The sequence below is a fragment of the Podarcis melisellensis genome (genome assembly GCF_964234715.1).
Source record: "Podarcis melisellensis genome assembly, chromosome: 14".
Taxonomy (NCBI): Eukaryota; Metazoa; Chordata; class Lepidosauria; order Squamata; family Lacertidae; genus Podarcis; species Podarcis melisellensis.
The window spans coordinates 20,707,610-20,725,412 of record NC_138546.1 but is presented as its reverse complement, the minus strand read 5'-3'; the positions used below and the strand labels follow the sequence as shown (position 1 = coordinate 20,725,412).

Genomic DNA, 17,803 nt, shown 5'->3' with positions numbered 1-17,803 from the left:
TGGGAAACGAAGTCCAAATTGGGGGGGGAGCAGCAATACCCATCAATTTTGACCCCCTCCTGGCTCCGTCAAATATTTTACTCGTAGGGGAGCAAAGAGATCTGGGCCCTATGAGTGGAAAAAGGCCACAAGTCTCCAGTACAAGAACAAGTTGCTTCCCTTTGTAACTTCCTATGGCTTAGGGAAGAAGGAAGCTACAAAACAGAGCCTTGAAGTCCGTTCAGAGATATGTATAGAACCCTGATACAAGCGTGCCTAAAATTAGCAGTACACTAAATTTTTCTCCCATCTTTTGTTAACCATTCTCTAACCATTCTCTATAAATTAATGGGGACACAGGTGGCGCTGTGGGTTAAAGCCTCAGCGCCTAGGACTTGCTGATCGAAAGGTCGGCGGTTCGAATCCCTGCTGCGGGGTGCGCTCCCGCTGCTCGATCCCAGCGCCTGCCAACCTAGCAGTTCGAAAGCACCTCCGGGTGCAAGTAGATAAATAGGGACCGCTTACCAGCGGGAAGGTAAACGGCGTTTCCGTGTGCAGCTCTGGCTCGCCAGAGCAGCGATGTCACACTGGCCATGTGACCCGGAAGTGTTTCCGGACAGCGCTGGCCCCTGGCCTCTTAAGTGAGATGGGCGCACAACCCCAGAGTCTGTCAAGACTGGCCCGTACGGGCAGGGGTACCTTTACCTTTTATAAATTAATGAGATTAGGAATTTCATTCAAAAGTGATCAAAGGGGAGAGAAAATATTGGTGGAAGTCTTTGTTATTTTATTTTAATAATGTGTTTATACATTACTTCTAAATGAAGCAAGGATTGCTTGTGAGTGCCACTTCTTTCAGCCTACCACTCATCTCACCAGTGGTCTGCACTCAGCAGTCTCCCCAGGTGCCCATGTCCGCATTAAAACCCATCACGGGGGAACTCCTTCCAAGGGTACGATCAGGAGCATGGTCAGCTGGGGAGGCTGCAGAATGCTGGGAAAATGTTATCTGGGGGTGGGACCACATATGCCACTCTCAGCCACTCACAACGATGAGATACATTCAAAACTCCACATCCCCAGGAAGTCTTAATAAATTCTCAAGTGCCCTGAAAACAAGGCAGGAAAATGGAAATCTCCTTCAAAGCGAGGAAAAGGGGTGGGTGGGGACTTGCAAGAATTTGGAGGACAGATTTTGGCACTACTTAAAATATGAATGCTCTAACTTCACTGGATTATTGAATAGTTTGCAACAAAGGATTCCACTCCCCCAGAATTAACATTTACTTGTATGTGACAAGTAAAACTGTTCCATTATAAGCAAGTGAGGGGTGGGGGGATCTTGGAAAGGAACTGTGTGCAGTGATGCATTGATGATCAAACTGTGAAAACAGCCATGCTTCCTGTTCAATGGACCACGGAGTTATATCAACCGTTTCCAAATGATCTCACAGCATGCCAATTAACAGTCAGAACCCGGTCTCCATAGATAAGGCAAACAACATTTACATCCCAATTAGAATCTGCCCGTTCCATTTTCCTCTGGGATTCAAGGGTCTTCCCACTCCCCCCATAGTTTACAAGATAACGAAGAGGAGGGGAGATCAATTGGCTTTCACAAGATTTCCCAACTCCTGGCTTTTACTGCTGAAGTGAGCACAACAATTTAGGGAGGAGAGGATTTCCCCATCCAGTCACTTTATAATCCCTCGGTTTCGCTCTGCCCTGCATTTTGCCTGCCTTTTAATTTAACTAGGAAACTCATGAAAATGAATTCCAGGGTTGGTGCATACTATTTGTATCCCCCAAGCTACTGAATCACACATACACATTCTAAGTAAGTAAGTAAATAAATAAATACACATTTGTATTCTTTTCATACAGTTCTTTGAATATGCACTTGTGTTTTGATAAAACACAAATGCAGTATAATCTTGGTACAATGACAAGGGGTTTCAATACCCCCTTCCCCATTCCTGAGAGATTAACAGAGAGAACTCTGATTCTTCTGTCAATCTCCCTTTTTTTTCAGTTTCTCATTTCCCCCCAATCTTAAATCCAGTTTGCCACATTAACGTATCAGTTTGTGTGTGTTTAAGAAAAGTCCTCACAAAAATTAGCCAGCGTTTGAGTGCACATATCTCCTAATGGACACTTTTTAGTATGCAATTTTGCCTGCAAATTTGAAAGAATTTCCCCTCAAATAATGGACTTTTGCACCTTATATTTACTCATATGCATTTTTGTAGAATTTGTTTCTCTGTTTGGAGAATTTCATTGCAAAATTCAGTGTGACTTTCAAAATTTTGCTGTGTTTTGCCCATATATAGTTTCATATAAAAACGCAAACAGAGCTAGATTTCTCCACCTAGCCCTAACTGCATGAGGGAGAAAGTGGGATCATTCCTGTTGTTGGCCACATCCCCCAGCACATATTCTGATGTCCCTTATCAGTCAAGGTTGACATGTTCAGCATTAATGAGAAAAGGGGGGGGGGTGTTTGATCCTAGGATCCCTGGGCAAATCAGGGTTCTTGATAATTTAAAAGAGTCCTAGGTGTATACAGCTGTATGTGAGATCCTTTCAGAAGCGCCAGGTTGCCCCCAAGGTTGAGGGGGGCCTGGCGCACATTGCACATGTGTAACATTGCACATGAAGTCATGCACATCTCCTGACACCATTGAGGACAGTGCAGCCTTCTGTTAAAGCACACTGGTCCCCTGATACTGGGAAGGCCGGGGGAACCCTTTCACTTCATTTCACTTTTAATTTGTATACTACCTTTCTATATTACTATACACAAGGTGGTTTACAAGCTGAAGAAACAACAAAATAGACATCAAAAAGCACACACGTTTCTGCATCTAATGATTCCAGAAAAGGAATCTTTCTCAGTCCTCTACCTGGACTGCACCTGGGGCCTTCAGCATGTATTTGCGTGTGTTCCAACACCTCATACAGCAAAGCCGGCTTATCTCTGAGAAATGAGCTTTTGACATCTTTTCCAGCAAGTTGACCATTTCTGCCAGATCTCTTGTTTGCTTGTTCTTAGGCTCTGTTTTTCTGAATGTTTTCTCCTTAATACTTTTCACCCTGCATGTGATGTGTAAATCCACATGTGCCCATAACCACATCCTCCCCCCCCCTCTCTCTCTCTCTCACACACACACAGTATTATTGTCTCTATTTCATGCTGTTCTTGTCCAAGCAATGTCTCTGCTGTCAGGTTTTTCTATTTCTTCCCTTCTCTTCACCACAGAGATTTGGTTTATTCCATTTAAACCAGCTAACCGAGCCAGAGCTGGGTGGTAATCGATCTCGGAGCCAGTCAATATTTCAGGACTCTGTAGGGAACTAATAAATTCTGAATCACATATTTTCTCTCCCCCACACATCTAGATTTTATTCTCCTCAGCAAACAATGGAAAGGGGCAGAGTGAAAACAACCGTAGAGAGAAAATTGAGCTGTGGTCTAGGTGTTCTCCTTGAAGAAATATGAAAATACTCTGTGGAGCCCATCAAAGTTGAAGCATGGCTTTCCATTTTTGTTCAGGCCTTCACTGGCAAGGAAGAGGAAGCTTCACATGAGCCATGATGAGGCAGAAAATTCTTACACAGTTTAAATAGATTCGCTCACATGCTGGACATCAATCAATCCATTCATCCGTCAAATCAAGGGTACCAAAAAATGATAACCAGTTGTGGTTGGTAGCCATAAGGGCTGCTGGGCTGGAAGGCAGGGGTACCCAAAGGTAGGTGGAACCAGAGCTCATGTCAGGTAGAGCCAACTAATTCTTGCTTTGTCCCCATACTCTTCCCTGTTGAGTTCTACAAGGGTGATGCTGATATTAAGGAGGAGGAAGTTTCTGTTAAGTAAAATTGTTTGCTTGTACATTGAAATATAAAATAACTCTGAATGTGTATTGCTAAAGGGTTTATGTTGGAAAATTGGAAAATTATATTGAGCTAAATTAGGCATTCTCAAAGTGCCACCAGGTTGATAATTACCGGTAACTGGTGATGTATCGCTGTTCTCTCACATGTATAAAGCTGAAAATTGCCATTTTGTGTGAATCTTTGCTCTCTGAAAGCCACCAAAGACAAAGGTGTGCTATTGACCCCTCTCCTGAAGAGAAATCCGGGCCAGGCTGAAATGGAGTCTGTGCAGAGAGAAAGACCTTTGATTTTAGGTCAGTTTGGAGTTGTTCCATATTTGTATGCTTGGACAAGCATTTAACATCAGGCAACTATCTAACTGTATCACTACTTGGTTTTTGTGTCAATTTGAAGAAAGTTCTGTTAGTAAAGTTTTGAAACCAAATATTTTCGTCTTGACAATTTTCTTCCCTAAGAGGAGTCAGTTTTTATTCATCCCATTGCTTCAAACTGCAGAATATTAATATCTTCAATAGTTTCAGTATTAATATATTCAAATGTTTAAAGGCATTGTGAACATTCATGAGTGTCATAGTGCTCATTTCTCTTCATATAGACTTTTTGTATACATTTTTTCCTAACTGTATGCAATTCCCTAATATGCATTTCTCTGTGTTATTTTCACTAATATATGAAATGTTATGTTCATTTTCTCCTCATATAATCATATAATCACTTCTTCTTTGCCAAGGTAAAGGGGCAGGTTGTGAATAGGAGAGGCTGTTATGGAAAACATCCGCTACTGAGTGTTCAACAGAAGTGTTGGAAAAGGTGAGATGATTCTCAAGGGGAGTCTGGGTGACTTGTCTTACATCACTAGGAAGAATTCCCAAACTTACTTTGATTTTTGCTTTGTGCAAAATACCTGCAGTAACTTCCTTTACTACAATAGCTATCAAATGTGCTTCTAAATTACATTTGTTTTTACATTTCTGTGTTGCAAACAGCTATTTCAAATTGCATTTATTTCACACACACACACACACACACATATATAATCAAAACTCCCTATTACAAAAATAAGTCTTCATATCCCCTAGAAGCTAAGCTTCTCCTTTTTGTCACTGAACATGCAAACGATGTCAGCTTAAATATCTCAAAAGTAACATTGGTAATAAATAAAAATTATAGGTTTTCCCTTCCTCCAAGTACCACTTAATGAATTCTTAATGTTCATTCCAATTTAATGTAATCAATCTCTTGCTATACCAATGCTGATGATGCAACAGCAACACAATTAGGTTGCAGAAAGCTATACGTAGTGACAAAATGATGCTTAATTACCTCTGTTTTTAGGATTGATTGCTTAGTGATTGAAGGCTGTCATATATGATTAAGATCTGAAATTACAGTATGGTTTAAAGGACCCCTGAGAGTTAAGTCCAGTCGTGAATGACTGGGATTGCGGTGCTCATCTTGCTTTTCTGGCCGAGGGAGCCAACGTTTGTCCGCAGACAGTTTTCCCAGGTCATGTGGCCAGAGCAGCGCATGGAAACGCTGTTTACCTTCCTGCCGGAATGGTACCTATTCATCTACTTCCACTTTGTGCTTTTGAACTGCTAGGTTGGCAGGAGCTGGGACAGAGCAATGGGAGCTCACCCTGTTGTGGGGATTTGAACCGCTGACCTTCTGATCCGCAAAGCCCAAGGCTCAGTGGTTTACACCACAGTGCCACCTGCATCCCAGTATGGTTTAGGAGTAGCTTAATTCTTTATGGAATTATCAATGTACAAAGAGAGATTTTTAAGGTTTATTAAATGTTTTGGAAGACAAGGAAGTTGTCATGAGCATTATCCAGTTCTGTTGCTTTCAAACACCCTAACTTTACACTTAAATCTCTAGTATCAAGGGTATGTACGCACTGCAAAAGTTTATGTGAAAGTTGCACAAGTCAGATCTAATAAACACAATTGTTACTTCGTATAAACTGTATCAGGCTATACCCAACATTTCCATGTTTCTGTTATGGGAGTCTCTCCTTTTCTCCTGTCCAGGAAAACTTACTTTGGTCTTTTCATTCAGAAAGTCTTGATTAACTTCAAAGAAACCACAATATTTCCTAGTTTGCAGTCTGAAAACACCAGTGGAAAGCAATCTTATGCTGCATCCACACAGCATTTCTTTCCATTTCCCTGACTGTTAAATGTGGAGGCCCCATTAGCTCAGGTGGTACCTCATGTTAAGAACAGTTTCAGGTTAAGAACGGACCTCCAGAACAAATTAAGTTCTTAACCCGAGGTACCACTGTACATCAAAACCACTTCTGAAAATCTAGCAGACTGTAACCTGTTTAGTGCTCATTTCCATGTTATCTGATTCCAGAAAGAAAAATAAATCCGGTTTCAGACCCCTTAATCTAGATAATCACAGGAGCAAAGTGACAAAATTTGGGGCAGTATTCTTTGGGGCATACAGTTCTTTCTGTGCTTTTTTCATGGGGGAATTATGGGGGAACAGAAGCACACATGTGTGGAAATGGTGAGTGTCCAAAGATGTCCACTAGTCTGGATGAAATGTAGTGCGAAATGCCAAAATATTGGTCAAAAGGCCACGGTTCCATAACACAACAGCTACTGCCGTGTGAAAGGAATATTAGAAAATGGGACAGAGGTTAGCATTATAATCAGGAATGCTAATGCCTGAATGCACCCTTATTCTGTTTCTCCCTCTTGAAGGACCTATACATACTGACCCAAAGCTGCCCAGAGTGGCTGGGGCAACCCAGCCAGATGTGTGGGGTATAGATAATAAAATTATGATCATTACCCATTGGCTGTCAACTGGCTGTTCCAATGTATGATCAAGGAGCAACATGAATTTCCTCATTAAGAAGAGCCTGGCTGCTGAATCAGGCAAAAGCTCCTCCTAGACCAACATCCTGGTCTTACAGTGACCAATCAGATTACTGTTGTTGTTGTTGTTGTTAATTGAAATTATGATTACCAGTGGCTTTTTACAGTAAAGTGTATTCAAGCAACTTGACAATGAAATACAGCATATAAAACAAATTAAAACGAGAGAGAATTAAAAGCAACCACCACCCTAACAATACAAGCTATAGAACATCCAACAATATATTAATAAAGGCCAAGTCCTGAAAGATGAGGAGGCAACATCAATTAACTAATGGTTGGGGTAAACAAAAAAGTCTTAGCCTAGCACCTTAGAACTGACAGAGAAGCAGCAGGGGCATCTCCCTAGGAAGAGCATTCCATAGAGAGTCATCACCAGGCATAGGCCTTGGCAATATGCCGCCCTGTGCAAGCCCATTTGATGCCTTCTCCCTAGCCTTCATGGCTCTGGCTTAAGTCAGGCTTTGGGAAGGAGGCACAAGGCTCTGTCAGAGTCTAAGAGCCCTCCCACCTCCTTCCCAAAGCTTGGTAAGCACTTGCCTGGCTTCGAGAAGGTTGCAGGAGGACTCTAGGACACTGATGCTCCATGAATTTGTCTAATCTCCTTTTAAAGCCATCCGCATTGGTAGCCGTCATGGCTTCTCACAGGAGCAAATTCCATAGTTTAACTCTGCATTATGTGAAGAAGCCCTTCCTTTCATCTCCCAACATTCAGTCTCATAGGATGACCCCATTGGAAGAGGAATGGACAGGGCAAGGATCTATTGCTAGAACTGATGCTGACTAAGAACTAGAAGACATAGAGGCTATGGAGGCCAACACTTTGGGGCAGTTGGTTGACCTATTGAACTGCCAAAACTGTATCTGTGGTTGCATGCAGGTCTGCAGAACATGTGAAACCAGATTCAAGGAAGGCACAAGACATACACATGATGAAGACAGTACAAGACTTGCACTGGTTGCTGGCATGATGGAAATCAGCAAATGGGAAATGGGATTTTCAGACACTTTGCTTCTGTGCCTTTAAGAGTATTCTGAGATGCAAGAATTTAGCAGGAGAAGCTTATTTTCCTGGTGTGTGGCTAAAGCAATGGGGACGGTGGAACTTCACCTGATTAATTTCCATGTTTTTGAATGGATAGGAGCCTTGTCAGCAGGAAAAGGTGACCATCACAGGTACAGATACACTCAGCGCACCAACGTAAAGGTCATCAATGAATGAAACCAACCAAATGATGATAGATGTAATGACTATAGAGAGATTCCAAACAGAACGATCTCTCTTTATTTGCTGGTGCTTTTTTTAATTAATTAATATTCCTGTGATGGCAAAATGGATGAAACAGAGTCAAAGGTTCAGCAGCAAAACTCACAAAACAAATCAGCAAGTAAAAAATAAAGGTGACACCAGCAATGCACAGCATGCACATCAATAAATACTTACATAAATGTCTGCACCATAAAATCCATCCTGGTAAACAACACTGCAAGGATGCACACACAAAGAAGAACATCCATATTAGTGCATTTCCACATGCAAATACTACCAACCCCAGAATTCTCAAGGTTAGTCTCATCATGAGAACAAAAACAAGAAATCAAACCAAAATACACAGACATACTACACAAGTATACATACATACATACAGATAGATAAATTGATTTATATAAGTATATATAAATATGCTCAAGGTAGGACACTTCACATTAATTAAGGATGCTGGAGGGGCATCACTCCCCATCTATTACAGTGGTACCTCAGGTTACGAACTTAATTCATTCCAGGGGGTCTGTTCTTAACCCAAAACCGTTCTTAACCTGAGGCGCACTTTCGCTAATGAGACCTCCTGCTGCCGCCACGCCACTGGCGTACGATTTCCATTCTCATCCTGGGGCAAAGTTCTCAACCCGAGGTACTACTTCCGGGTTAGCGGAATCTGTAACCCAAAGTGTTTGTAACCTGAGGTACCACAGTATAAGGAAAACTGTGCTCCTTAACATTTACCTGTATTTGGAACAGGATGAGCCTATCAGCTTAATCCCACATTCTGCCATCATATCCAATTTAGCTCTGAAACTAGTGCAAACTTATTTGTGATGGTCATATGAACTGTGTATTATTTATATCTCTGAAGTATTTATAATTCACTCACCACCAAAAGGTGCCAGGCAGCAATATACACAGTTCAAAATTTGAAAACAACAATGCATTCACTAAAACAAAATGAGCACCTGTGGTCCATTCTCTTGATTCAGATGGCAAAGAGATCTAGAACTGGGTGCCACCAGAGGTGGATTTAGGGGAGTGTGACTGGTTTGCACTGGGTGCAGAGCCTCAGGGACCCCACAACTATTATCTAGAATGGAGTGTGAGAGGCAGGAGGAGGCACTGAATTTTGACATCACACAGGGCACCACTGAAATTTGAGACAAGGCCAAACACTCTGGAACCCCACAAGTCAGAGCTGAGGCAGAAATCACTCAGTGCCATTCTCTGAAAGCACCATTGTAGCTAGGATTGGAATAACTGCTACACAGTGGCCCCAAGAACCAGCCTTAGGGTGGTGCAAGAAGACATCATAGCCAACAATATCAAAAGGTGCTGAGAGGTCAAGGAGAATCAAGAGCATTGCAGTCTCCTTGTCTGTCTCCTGACAATGGTCACCAATCAGGGCAGAAATTAGGGTAAAATCAAGGAAACCTATTTTGGAGCTAGTAGCATATAATGTCACTTAGATCAGATGTGGCTAACTTTTAGCCTGCTAGATGTTTGTTTTTGTTGTTACATGCATATCCCATCTCTCTCCCACCATGAAACTTAAGACAGTGCCAGCCTCTCTCGGTATCTGGGAAGGTGTGGGCAAGGGGAAGGGACAATGGTATGACTCCCCACCCAAGAGCTCTCCTTATATGCAAGCAACTTGAGTTGCTAGCACACACACACACACACACAGAGAGAGAGAGAGAGAGAGAGAGAGAGAGAGAGAGAGAGAGAGAGAGAGGAATGGGGTTGTTCATTTCATGTTAGCTTGTTTCCAGTGATGTTTTGAAATTTTTATTTTTAATTTTTGGGGGTTATGCTGAACATTTTATAGAATGAAGGGTGGTCTAAAAGTAAAATAAAATATGTTGATAGTTCTTGTTTTATTCATATGTAAATTTATACAGAAGTAATTTGATTATTAATTACCTGAATAAAAACTAAGACAATTGTCTTCCCCTCTTTACTTTCTTCATCGGTTATATGAATAACAAAACCAAACTGCATGTAGCGCTTTTGGCTTGCCTTAATCCAATTTCATCCACCCGACTTCCCAAAAGAAACCACACTCCAAAACTTCACCAGGCTGAATGCATTGTCTAGATAAGTTTTTCACTAATGCTCTGCTAACACACACAGAAAAAATCTAAGAATTATCCACAGGAAAACACATTTTGCAGATAGAGGGGGAAAATTTCTGCCTTGAGTAGTCAGGACTTCAGGATACAAGATCTTGGGCCCCAAAGGAAAGAGGAGTAGAGATTGCTGATGCTCACTTATTTGTCCCATGTCATTCCAGTTACTATCACATATTCACTGATGCTTTTAGTTCACAAATAACATGTAACTGATTACAGGTATGCCCCCTCCACATTTGCTTTGTGTTTCCTTTGTACTGAAATGAATGGTGCAGAATCACATAATAGCAATGTAATTATTTAAGTTATGTAATTGTGCCTCAGAAGAAAGGAAGACAAATAATGTAGTTTTTGGCAGAAGATGAACTGTAACGGAATGGAAACAGCGATGCATGCAACAAATGCAGGGCAGAATGGAAAATGATGCCATCTTACATCCTTGGCTGAGAGTGGAGTTTCAAGAAGTATGGCCACAAGTGCAGAAGAAAGCAGTGAAGGTCTGACTCTGGCCTTCTGCAGAGGCCCTGATTCTTTAGCAGAGGTACATGGTGCATCCACAAAGGAGAAGCACCAGAGGAAGACCTTATTTGCACAAACATTGTAAATTTTAGAGCATTTTTTTTTTGGGTGGGGGTGTCTTTTGACTTACGGTGTTTTTTGTTTTGTGCATTTGTTGGTTTTAAATCAATGGGTAGGCAAACTAAGGCCCGGGGGCTGGATCCAGCCCAATCACCTTCTAAATCTGGCTCGCAGACAGCCAGGGAATCAGTGTGTTTTTACATGAGTAGAATGTGTGCTTTTATTTAAAATGCATCTCTGGGTTATTTGTGGGGCATAGGAATTCGTTCATTTCCCACCCCCCAAAGTATAGTCCGGCCCCCCACAAGGTCTGAGGGGCAGTGGACCGGCCCCCTGCTGAAAAAGTTTGCTGACTCCTGATTTATACTTTTGTTACATAGCCCTGAAAACTGTTAAGAAATCTTATAAATGAGGAATGGGTGGAACTTCAAACCTGGGGGACCAATTGTGGCCCTCAGGCCTCTCTATCCAGCCCTCAGCCTCCAGGTTATAGCCACTTCCCAGTCACACCGCAATCCAGCCTGGCTGGAATGTGCCCTTGAATTCTAATGATGCCTCTTGCTTTCCTGAACAGAGCAGATGGAGAAGGCTGGTTGTGAGTGTGTGGGTGTGGAGAATATAGCTAGGCATAGAAAGGTAACACTTATCTTAATTGCTCCATGTACTTTTGCATCTACACACACACAAACACAAACACAAACACAAACACAAACACCCCACTGGCATGTGGACCCTGGAACATTTCCAAGAAGGGAATGGCCTTCAGCTCTTGGGCTTAGGAAGGTTTCTCCATCCATGCTTCAAAGCATTTAAATAAATCAAACAAAAGTCTGATGAGATGGACTTTCAGCTTGAAATGGGGTGAGGGTGGGGAGATACATATGGGAGTTTTAAAAAATGCTGAGATATATGTTTTTATGCTGCCTGCTTTCATGCTGCTCCCTTGTGTTTTATTGTTGATCTTCATATATGTTTAATTCACTTTTATTCTTGCTTGTAAGCTGCTTTGAGAACTCTCAAAGCAGATACCAATACTTAGAAAAATTAATAACACTGGAACACAGGAAAGTGCCTTCTACTTAAGTCAAACTTTTGGTCCCCATAGCTCAGTAGGGTCAACACTGACTGGCAGCAGCTTTCCAAGGTTTCAGACAGGAAAGCCTCACCTAGGCTTACCTGGAAATGGAAGAAACTGAGCTTCTGCATCCAAGTAATGTACATGACCTATAAGCTACATCTCTTCCCCTAAAGTTTTGCTATAAGGAAAAGCTGTAGTCATTTGCAGCTCTTTCCCAGGTTCAGTGTTGTCTAGATAACTATGACTATTGACTTTCACCTCCCACTCAGCTTTCCTGTAATGCCATGGCCACTCATCCCAACAAGAAGGTTGGGAAGAAAAGAGACCAAAATATTTTTGAAACTAGGGGCATCATTACAGATGCTTTCTGAAGTATTCTTACCGCGTGTGCAACTGACATGCCCAAAACTGTAATTCTGGAATTTTGCAAGGGCGTAGTTGCCTTTTGCTGCTTTTGAATTATGGTGCTGGAGGAGACTCTTGAGAGTCCCATGGACTGCAAGAAGATCAAACTATCCATTCTTAAGGAAATCAGCCCTGAGTGCTCACTGGAAGGACAGATCCTGAAGCTGAGGCTCCAATACTTTGGCCACCTCATGAGAAGAGAAGACTCCCTGGAAAAGACCCTGATGTTGGGAAAGATTGAGAGCACAAGGAGAAGGGGACGACAGAGGACGAGATGGTTGGACAGTGTTCTCGAAGCTACCAACATGAGTTTGACCAAACTGCGGGAGGTAGTGGAAGACAGGAGGGCCTGGCATGCTCTGGTCCATGGGGTCACGAAGAGTCGGACAAGACTAAACAACAACAAGTTGCCTGGAAATCTAGCATAGCTCTGCTTCTACAAGGGCATCCAATCTGCAGATGGAGTGTCTTTAGTGCCCCTTGTCCTAAGCACCCATTTCTTAGCACAGTCATTCTTAATGCCCGCCCATGTTTAAGCTGTCCCAAACCAGAATTGCAATGCTGACTTTATCACTGTTAACAGAAAAATTGCAACAGGGAGGAAAATATGTGATGGAGTGTGAAGTTCTGAAAACAACATATTGTATATTATGTAATTATATTTTGCAACTGTTTCCAACATTCCATCAAATATTGCTTTCTCAGTATAGTAATCTCCCATCTGTTCTCCATTTGCTAAAATGGTTTCCCCATATCTCAAGATGACTATTACGACTTTTTTTTTTCTTTGCCAGGAGAAAGTTTTAAGAATTAGTAGTTGAGAAGGTTTAAACTCTCCAAGTCAATTTTTTAAAAAACTCACACCACTATTCCTTCTCAAGATAAGCAGAAAATATACTGGTGGTGCTTAATAAGACCTCATAAATGAGATACAGGAGACCAAATCAAAATTTGTTCTGGATTGTTTTATTTGATGTTTAACTGTCTTGTAAATTGTTTTGATTTTTTTTTAATTAAAAATATAAAGTGCTATAGAAATGAAGGAAATAATAATAGTAATAATAGTAATAATAGTAATAATAAATAAATAAAGCACACACTTTGCATGCAGCAGGTCCCAGGTTCATTCCACAGCATCTCCAGGTAGGCTTGGGAGAGGCCCTTACTTAAAATATTGGAGAGCAGCTGCCAGTCACTGTAAACAATATTGATCCAGATGGACCTGTGGTCAGACTCAGTATAAGGTGCTTACTATGCTCCTGTATTCCTCTTCCTCCCCAGTCACCCCCAAACTGCTTGTGACCAGAGACAGAGCTAGCTGCTCCAACACCCGGAGCGGTGTACATGCTGTGCACCCAGGGGTGGGGCTAGCCGCCTGCGCCTGCACCCACTGCACCCCCTTCCTCTGCCAGTGCTTGTGACAGCTACTTTTGAGTTCAAATTAAACTTCTATAGGAAGTAGCTTTTCCTACTTTTGAAAGCTGACTGTGAAGCTTAGAACATTGACCTTCCAGCTTTAGCTGAACCCAGGAGCAGCTGTCATGAGCTGCAGACAAAATGCAATGATGGGGATGCAGCTGGATGCACCACTTGTAGATCCTTTGCACTAAATTTCTTCCTTAGGAGCAGAGGATGATGCCTCATCCTGAGTCAGACCAAGGGGCCATGTACCTCAACAATGTCCCTCTCTTAAGGTTTCAGGCAGGAGATATTCCTAGCCTTATCTGGATTTGCTGGGAATTGAACCTGGGACCTTCTGAATTCAAAGCAGATGCTCTACCACTGAGCTATGACTCTTCCTAGAAGCTGTCTTATACTGAGTCAGATAAGTTACCCATCAGCTGAGTAGTGACTGACAGTGGCTCTCCAGGGCTTGAGACAGGTACTGCTCCCACCTTTGTGGAGAGATGCCTGGGATTTACCCAAAACGTAGTCATTGTGTCAAGTAGCTATCCCCCAAGAATTTATCTTATCATATTTTGAAACCATCCAAATGGTTTTACCTCTTAATGGTTTCACCTCTTAATTACTTCACCAGTAATGAGTGATGAGGGCTTGTAGCTCTACGTAAATAGGTCTCAACATTCTGTCACACACTACTGTGGCCAAGAACACAGAGTGGGACCAGATAGGTAAAAGTAGCCTCAATTTTCAAAGTCACCAAAGTCTGGGAGCAGGTCTATTGTCCTCTGATCCACTTAAATGGGAGAAAATTAAATGTGCCTTTTGAGGACTCTGCGTAAAATTTGCCTCCTGCATCCCTAACAGTGGGTGTGTCTGCATGTTGGAATATATTGTCCTCTCCCCCATGCCCAGATCTTTTGCAGGGTACAAACTTTGCGCACACACACACACACACACACACACACACACACTTTGCTGCTAATATCAAAAACACTAATAATAAATCAAAGCCCTTGCGGTTGTGAGTCAACTTTCACTTCGGTGGATTCCACCCCTCCGCCCCGCAAAAAAAAAAAGATTTAAAGTGTTATTCAACCTTCTCACTAACCAGATGTTTGCAATCATCCAAAAATACATCTCTACCTCTGTGAGTTTTCCCTTTCCTTTCCTTCTCTCTCTCTCTTTTTCCACCAGCGTTCCTTCTCAAGGGGAATTTACATAACAACATGGGACGCGCAAAATGCTTTAAAGCTCCCAACCATGACAGTGCAAATTACTATCATTTGTCAGCCCTGTGCGCAAGGTGCTCCACTTCAGGCAACGGAGATGGGTGGCATGCTGCGTGGTGTGTGTGTGTGTGTGTGTAGATGGCATCATCATGCATAGCACTCACAAATGCTCGGTTGCCTCTCTCTCTCTCTCTCTCTCTCTCTCTCTCTCTCTCTCTCTCTCTCTCTCTCTCTCCTTTTCTGGGGAGGTGGCAATGGAGGGCAGGATAAGGCAGCACCAATGGCCAAAAGGAGTCCCAAGGGTCTACTTACCCGCCATAAGCCGGGATGGGAGGAGGGGGTGCTGCGGCGCGAAATGTGTTGTAGACGGTGCGGCCTCTGCCTCTGAGATGTGCTCCTCTGTACGCGGCGGCAGCAGTAGCGGCAGGGTATGGGAAACCCGGCACTGGAGAGAAAGGCAAATCAGAAAGGAAGAGAATAAACAGAGAGTTGGAAGGAACCCCAAGGGTCAGCTGGTCCAACCCCCTGCAATGCAAGAACATCCATCCTTCAGTTCTGTGTCACCAAAAAGAGAAAGAGCCTTAGCTCATTCAGAACTGGAAGGCTATAGTCCAGTGGTTAGAGCATCTGCCTTGCATGCAGAAAGTCCCAGGTTCAATTCTAAGCATCTCCAGATAGAACTAGGAAAGACTCCCTTCATGGAGAGCCACTGCCAGTCAGTGTAGAGAACACTGAGCTATAAATAAATTAAAAAGTTTAAAAAAATGTCCAGTAGAGACAAACTAAGTTTGTTCTGAATATAAGCTTTCATGTGCATGCACACTTCTTCAGATACCTACCTTATACCCAGAACAAACTTAGTTGGTCTCTAAGGTGCTACTGGACAATTTTTTAATTTTTTAATGTATTTTGACTGCGTCAGACCAACACGGCTACCTACTTGAATCTGATTCAGTATAAGGCAGCTTGCCAGGTTCCTAGATGCACTCGTATATAAATCTTTCACATAATGTAAAAGTCACTTTTGGAAAACTAATGGAATAGAGAACATTTCCATTTTATTTCAGGTGGGGGCGGGGGGCATCCATTTGCAGCCCCCTTAAGCCAGAAAATCAAAAGAATAAAGCGACAAAATTAGGGGCGGCATACCAACGTACAGTTCTTTCCTGCTGTTTTCACGGAGGAATTATGGGAAGACAGCAGCCGGACTGTGTGGAAAGGGTGAGGAGGTAGCAATATTGTTGGGTGACATTTGTCCTTGTGCCATACCACACCCACTTGTGTGAAAGAAATTTAGTGTGATATGCTGTTATATCGGTCCAAAAGCCACAGTTACATAATGCAACAGGTGCTTCAGTGTGAAAGGAAATTAGAAAATGGGACACAGATTCCCCACATCTGAGTGTACCCGAGGTCATAAAGTGTGGGTGGGTGGGTGGGGGAACCTCAGTTATATCAAGTTAGGCTCTCTTAAAGAACTTATCTGTTGTAGCAGGAACTAGGGGTGAGGGAGCAATATGCTTTCCCCTTCACATTCTGATTCACACTTCTAGAAACTCTGCTCAAACAGAAATACTGGAATCGTATCCTGAAAAATTTGCACTCCTCTGAATTTATATGCATATGCCAACCCCCCAAGCCCCCCAAAGATATAAAAATCATATTAGGAAACTGGCTTTCAGAAAATGTGTATATTAGGAGAAATATGCTCCAAAACACTCATAAGTTTTCATAAGCCCCCCGCTCCCATGCTTTTTATATTGCAAAGTGATTTAAAACTGCTGAACTGAATTTAAAATGGGGTGCATGTGTGTGTGACAAACTGAGAGAAACCAAAATAAACATTCACCCATCTTTAGCAGAGGTACTGCTGCACTATATGAGTTAGAATAGGGGTAGATAACATGGGGCCCTGCAAAGTGGTGGTTTGTGGCTACTGAAACTGGTAAGGAAGAAGGCGGGAAGGCCAACAGTAGGTGGCACCAGAGGCAACAACCAGGAGAACCCACCAACTCTAGTTTTGTCCCAATCCTCTTCCTTGCTATGTTCTCCAAGGGCAACACTGAGAATAAGGATTTTTAAATGTAGTTTCTTTTCTCATTAATTGGTTGAGACTGTTCAGGAAAAATGCGGGAAGAATTTCTATCACCACACTGGTCTATATAATCACAGAGTTTGAATGAGCCAATGGAGACTGGGCTTTGCAACAAAGACCTTTTCGCCACATTCACAGCAGACATTTAAAGCACTATGATTCCACTTTAAACCATTATGGCTTCCCCCAAAACAATTCTGGGAGCTGTACTTTTTAAAGGTGATTAGCGTAGTTTCAGAGACCCCTACTCCTGTCCCAGAGCCACAGTTTTAAGAGGTGTTTAACCATCAATCCCTCTTCACAAGGAACTCTGGGAATTGCAGCTCTATGGTGGAATTAGGGGTCCTCTAACAACTCTCAGCACCCTTAACAAAATACTTCCCAGAATTCATTTGAAGAAATCCTGACTGTTTAAAATGGCACCATAGTGCTTTAAACGTATGGTATTTATGTGGCCATTGAGTATTTCACAAAACGAGAGCTTACCACTGTGCTCACACCTGAACTGCAAGCAAACGCCAGTTCATCCCAAGTAATATTAATAAATAGCTAATTTTATTCCCATTCGTTTTCTTATTAAATGAGATAAAAATTGTGTGGAAGGCTATCAGATGGCATATTTTAACACACATAAGTTTGGCGGGGGAACCCGAAATGCAGAATGAAGGATGTTTATCTCTCAACATCAGAAATTCCCCTAGATGAGATGTGTATTATAAACTGTATATTTAAGTTTTGAAGCTCCGGGATAGATGACAAAGTCGCAGATGCAAAACCCAACAGGGGGGCAGATTTCCCCATCAAAGCCATAAAAACATACAGCCCTTTTAATGGCCAATTATTCCTT

The 17,803-nt window shown here is 42.3% G+C and overlaps 1 protein-coding gene across 33 annotated transcripts in view; it reads right to left on the bottom strand.

The window, feature by feature from the left end:
- RBFOX1 (RNA binding fox-1 homolog 1) overlaps positions 1-17,803 on the bottom strand; it is a 1,444,762-nt gene that overhangs the window by 52,698 nt on the left and 1,374,261 nt on the right. For 29 of the 33 annotated variants that reach the window (XM_081887400.1, XM_081887403.1, XM_081887397.1 and 26 more), the window contains 2 exons: positions 15,174-15,306; positions 8,212-8,251 (listed from right to left, as the gene is read on the bottom strand). In XM_081887400.1, the coding sequence (XP_081743526.1) occupies positions 8,212-8,251; positions 15,174-15,306 (173 nt within the window). The remainder of the gene's footprint in view (positions 1-8,211; positions 8,252-15,173; positions 15,307-17,803) is intronic. The other 4 variants (XM_081887398.1, XM_081887426.1, XM_081887404.1 and 1 more) reach the window with 1 other exon arrangement.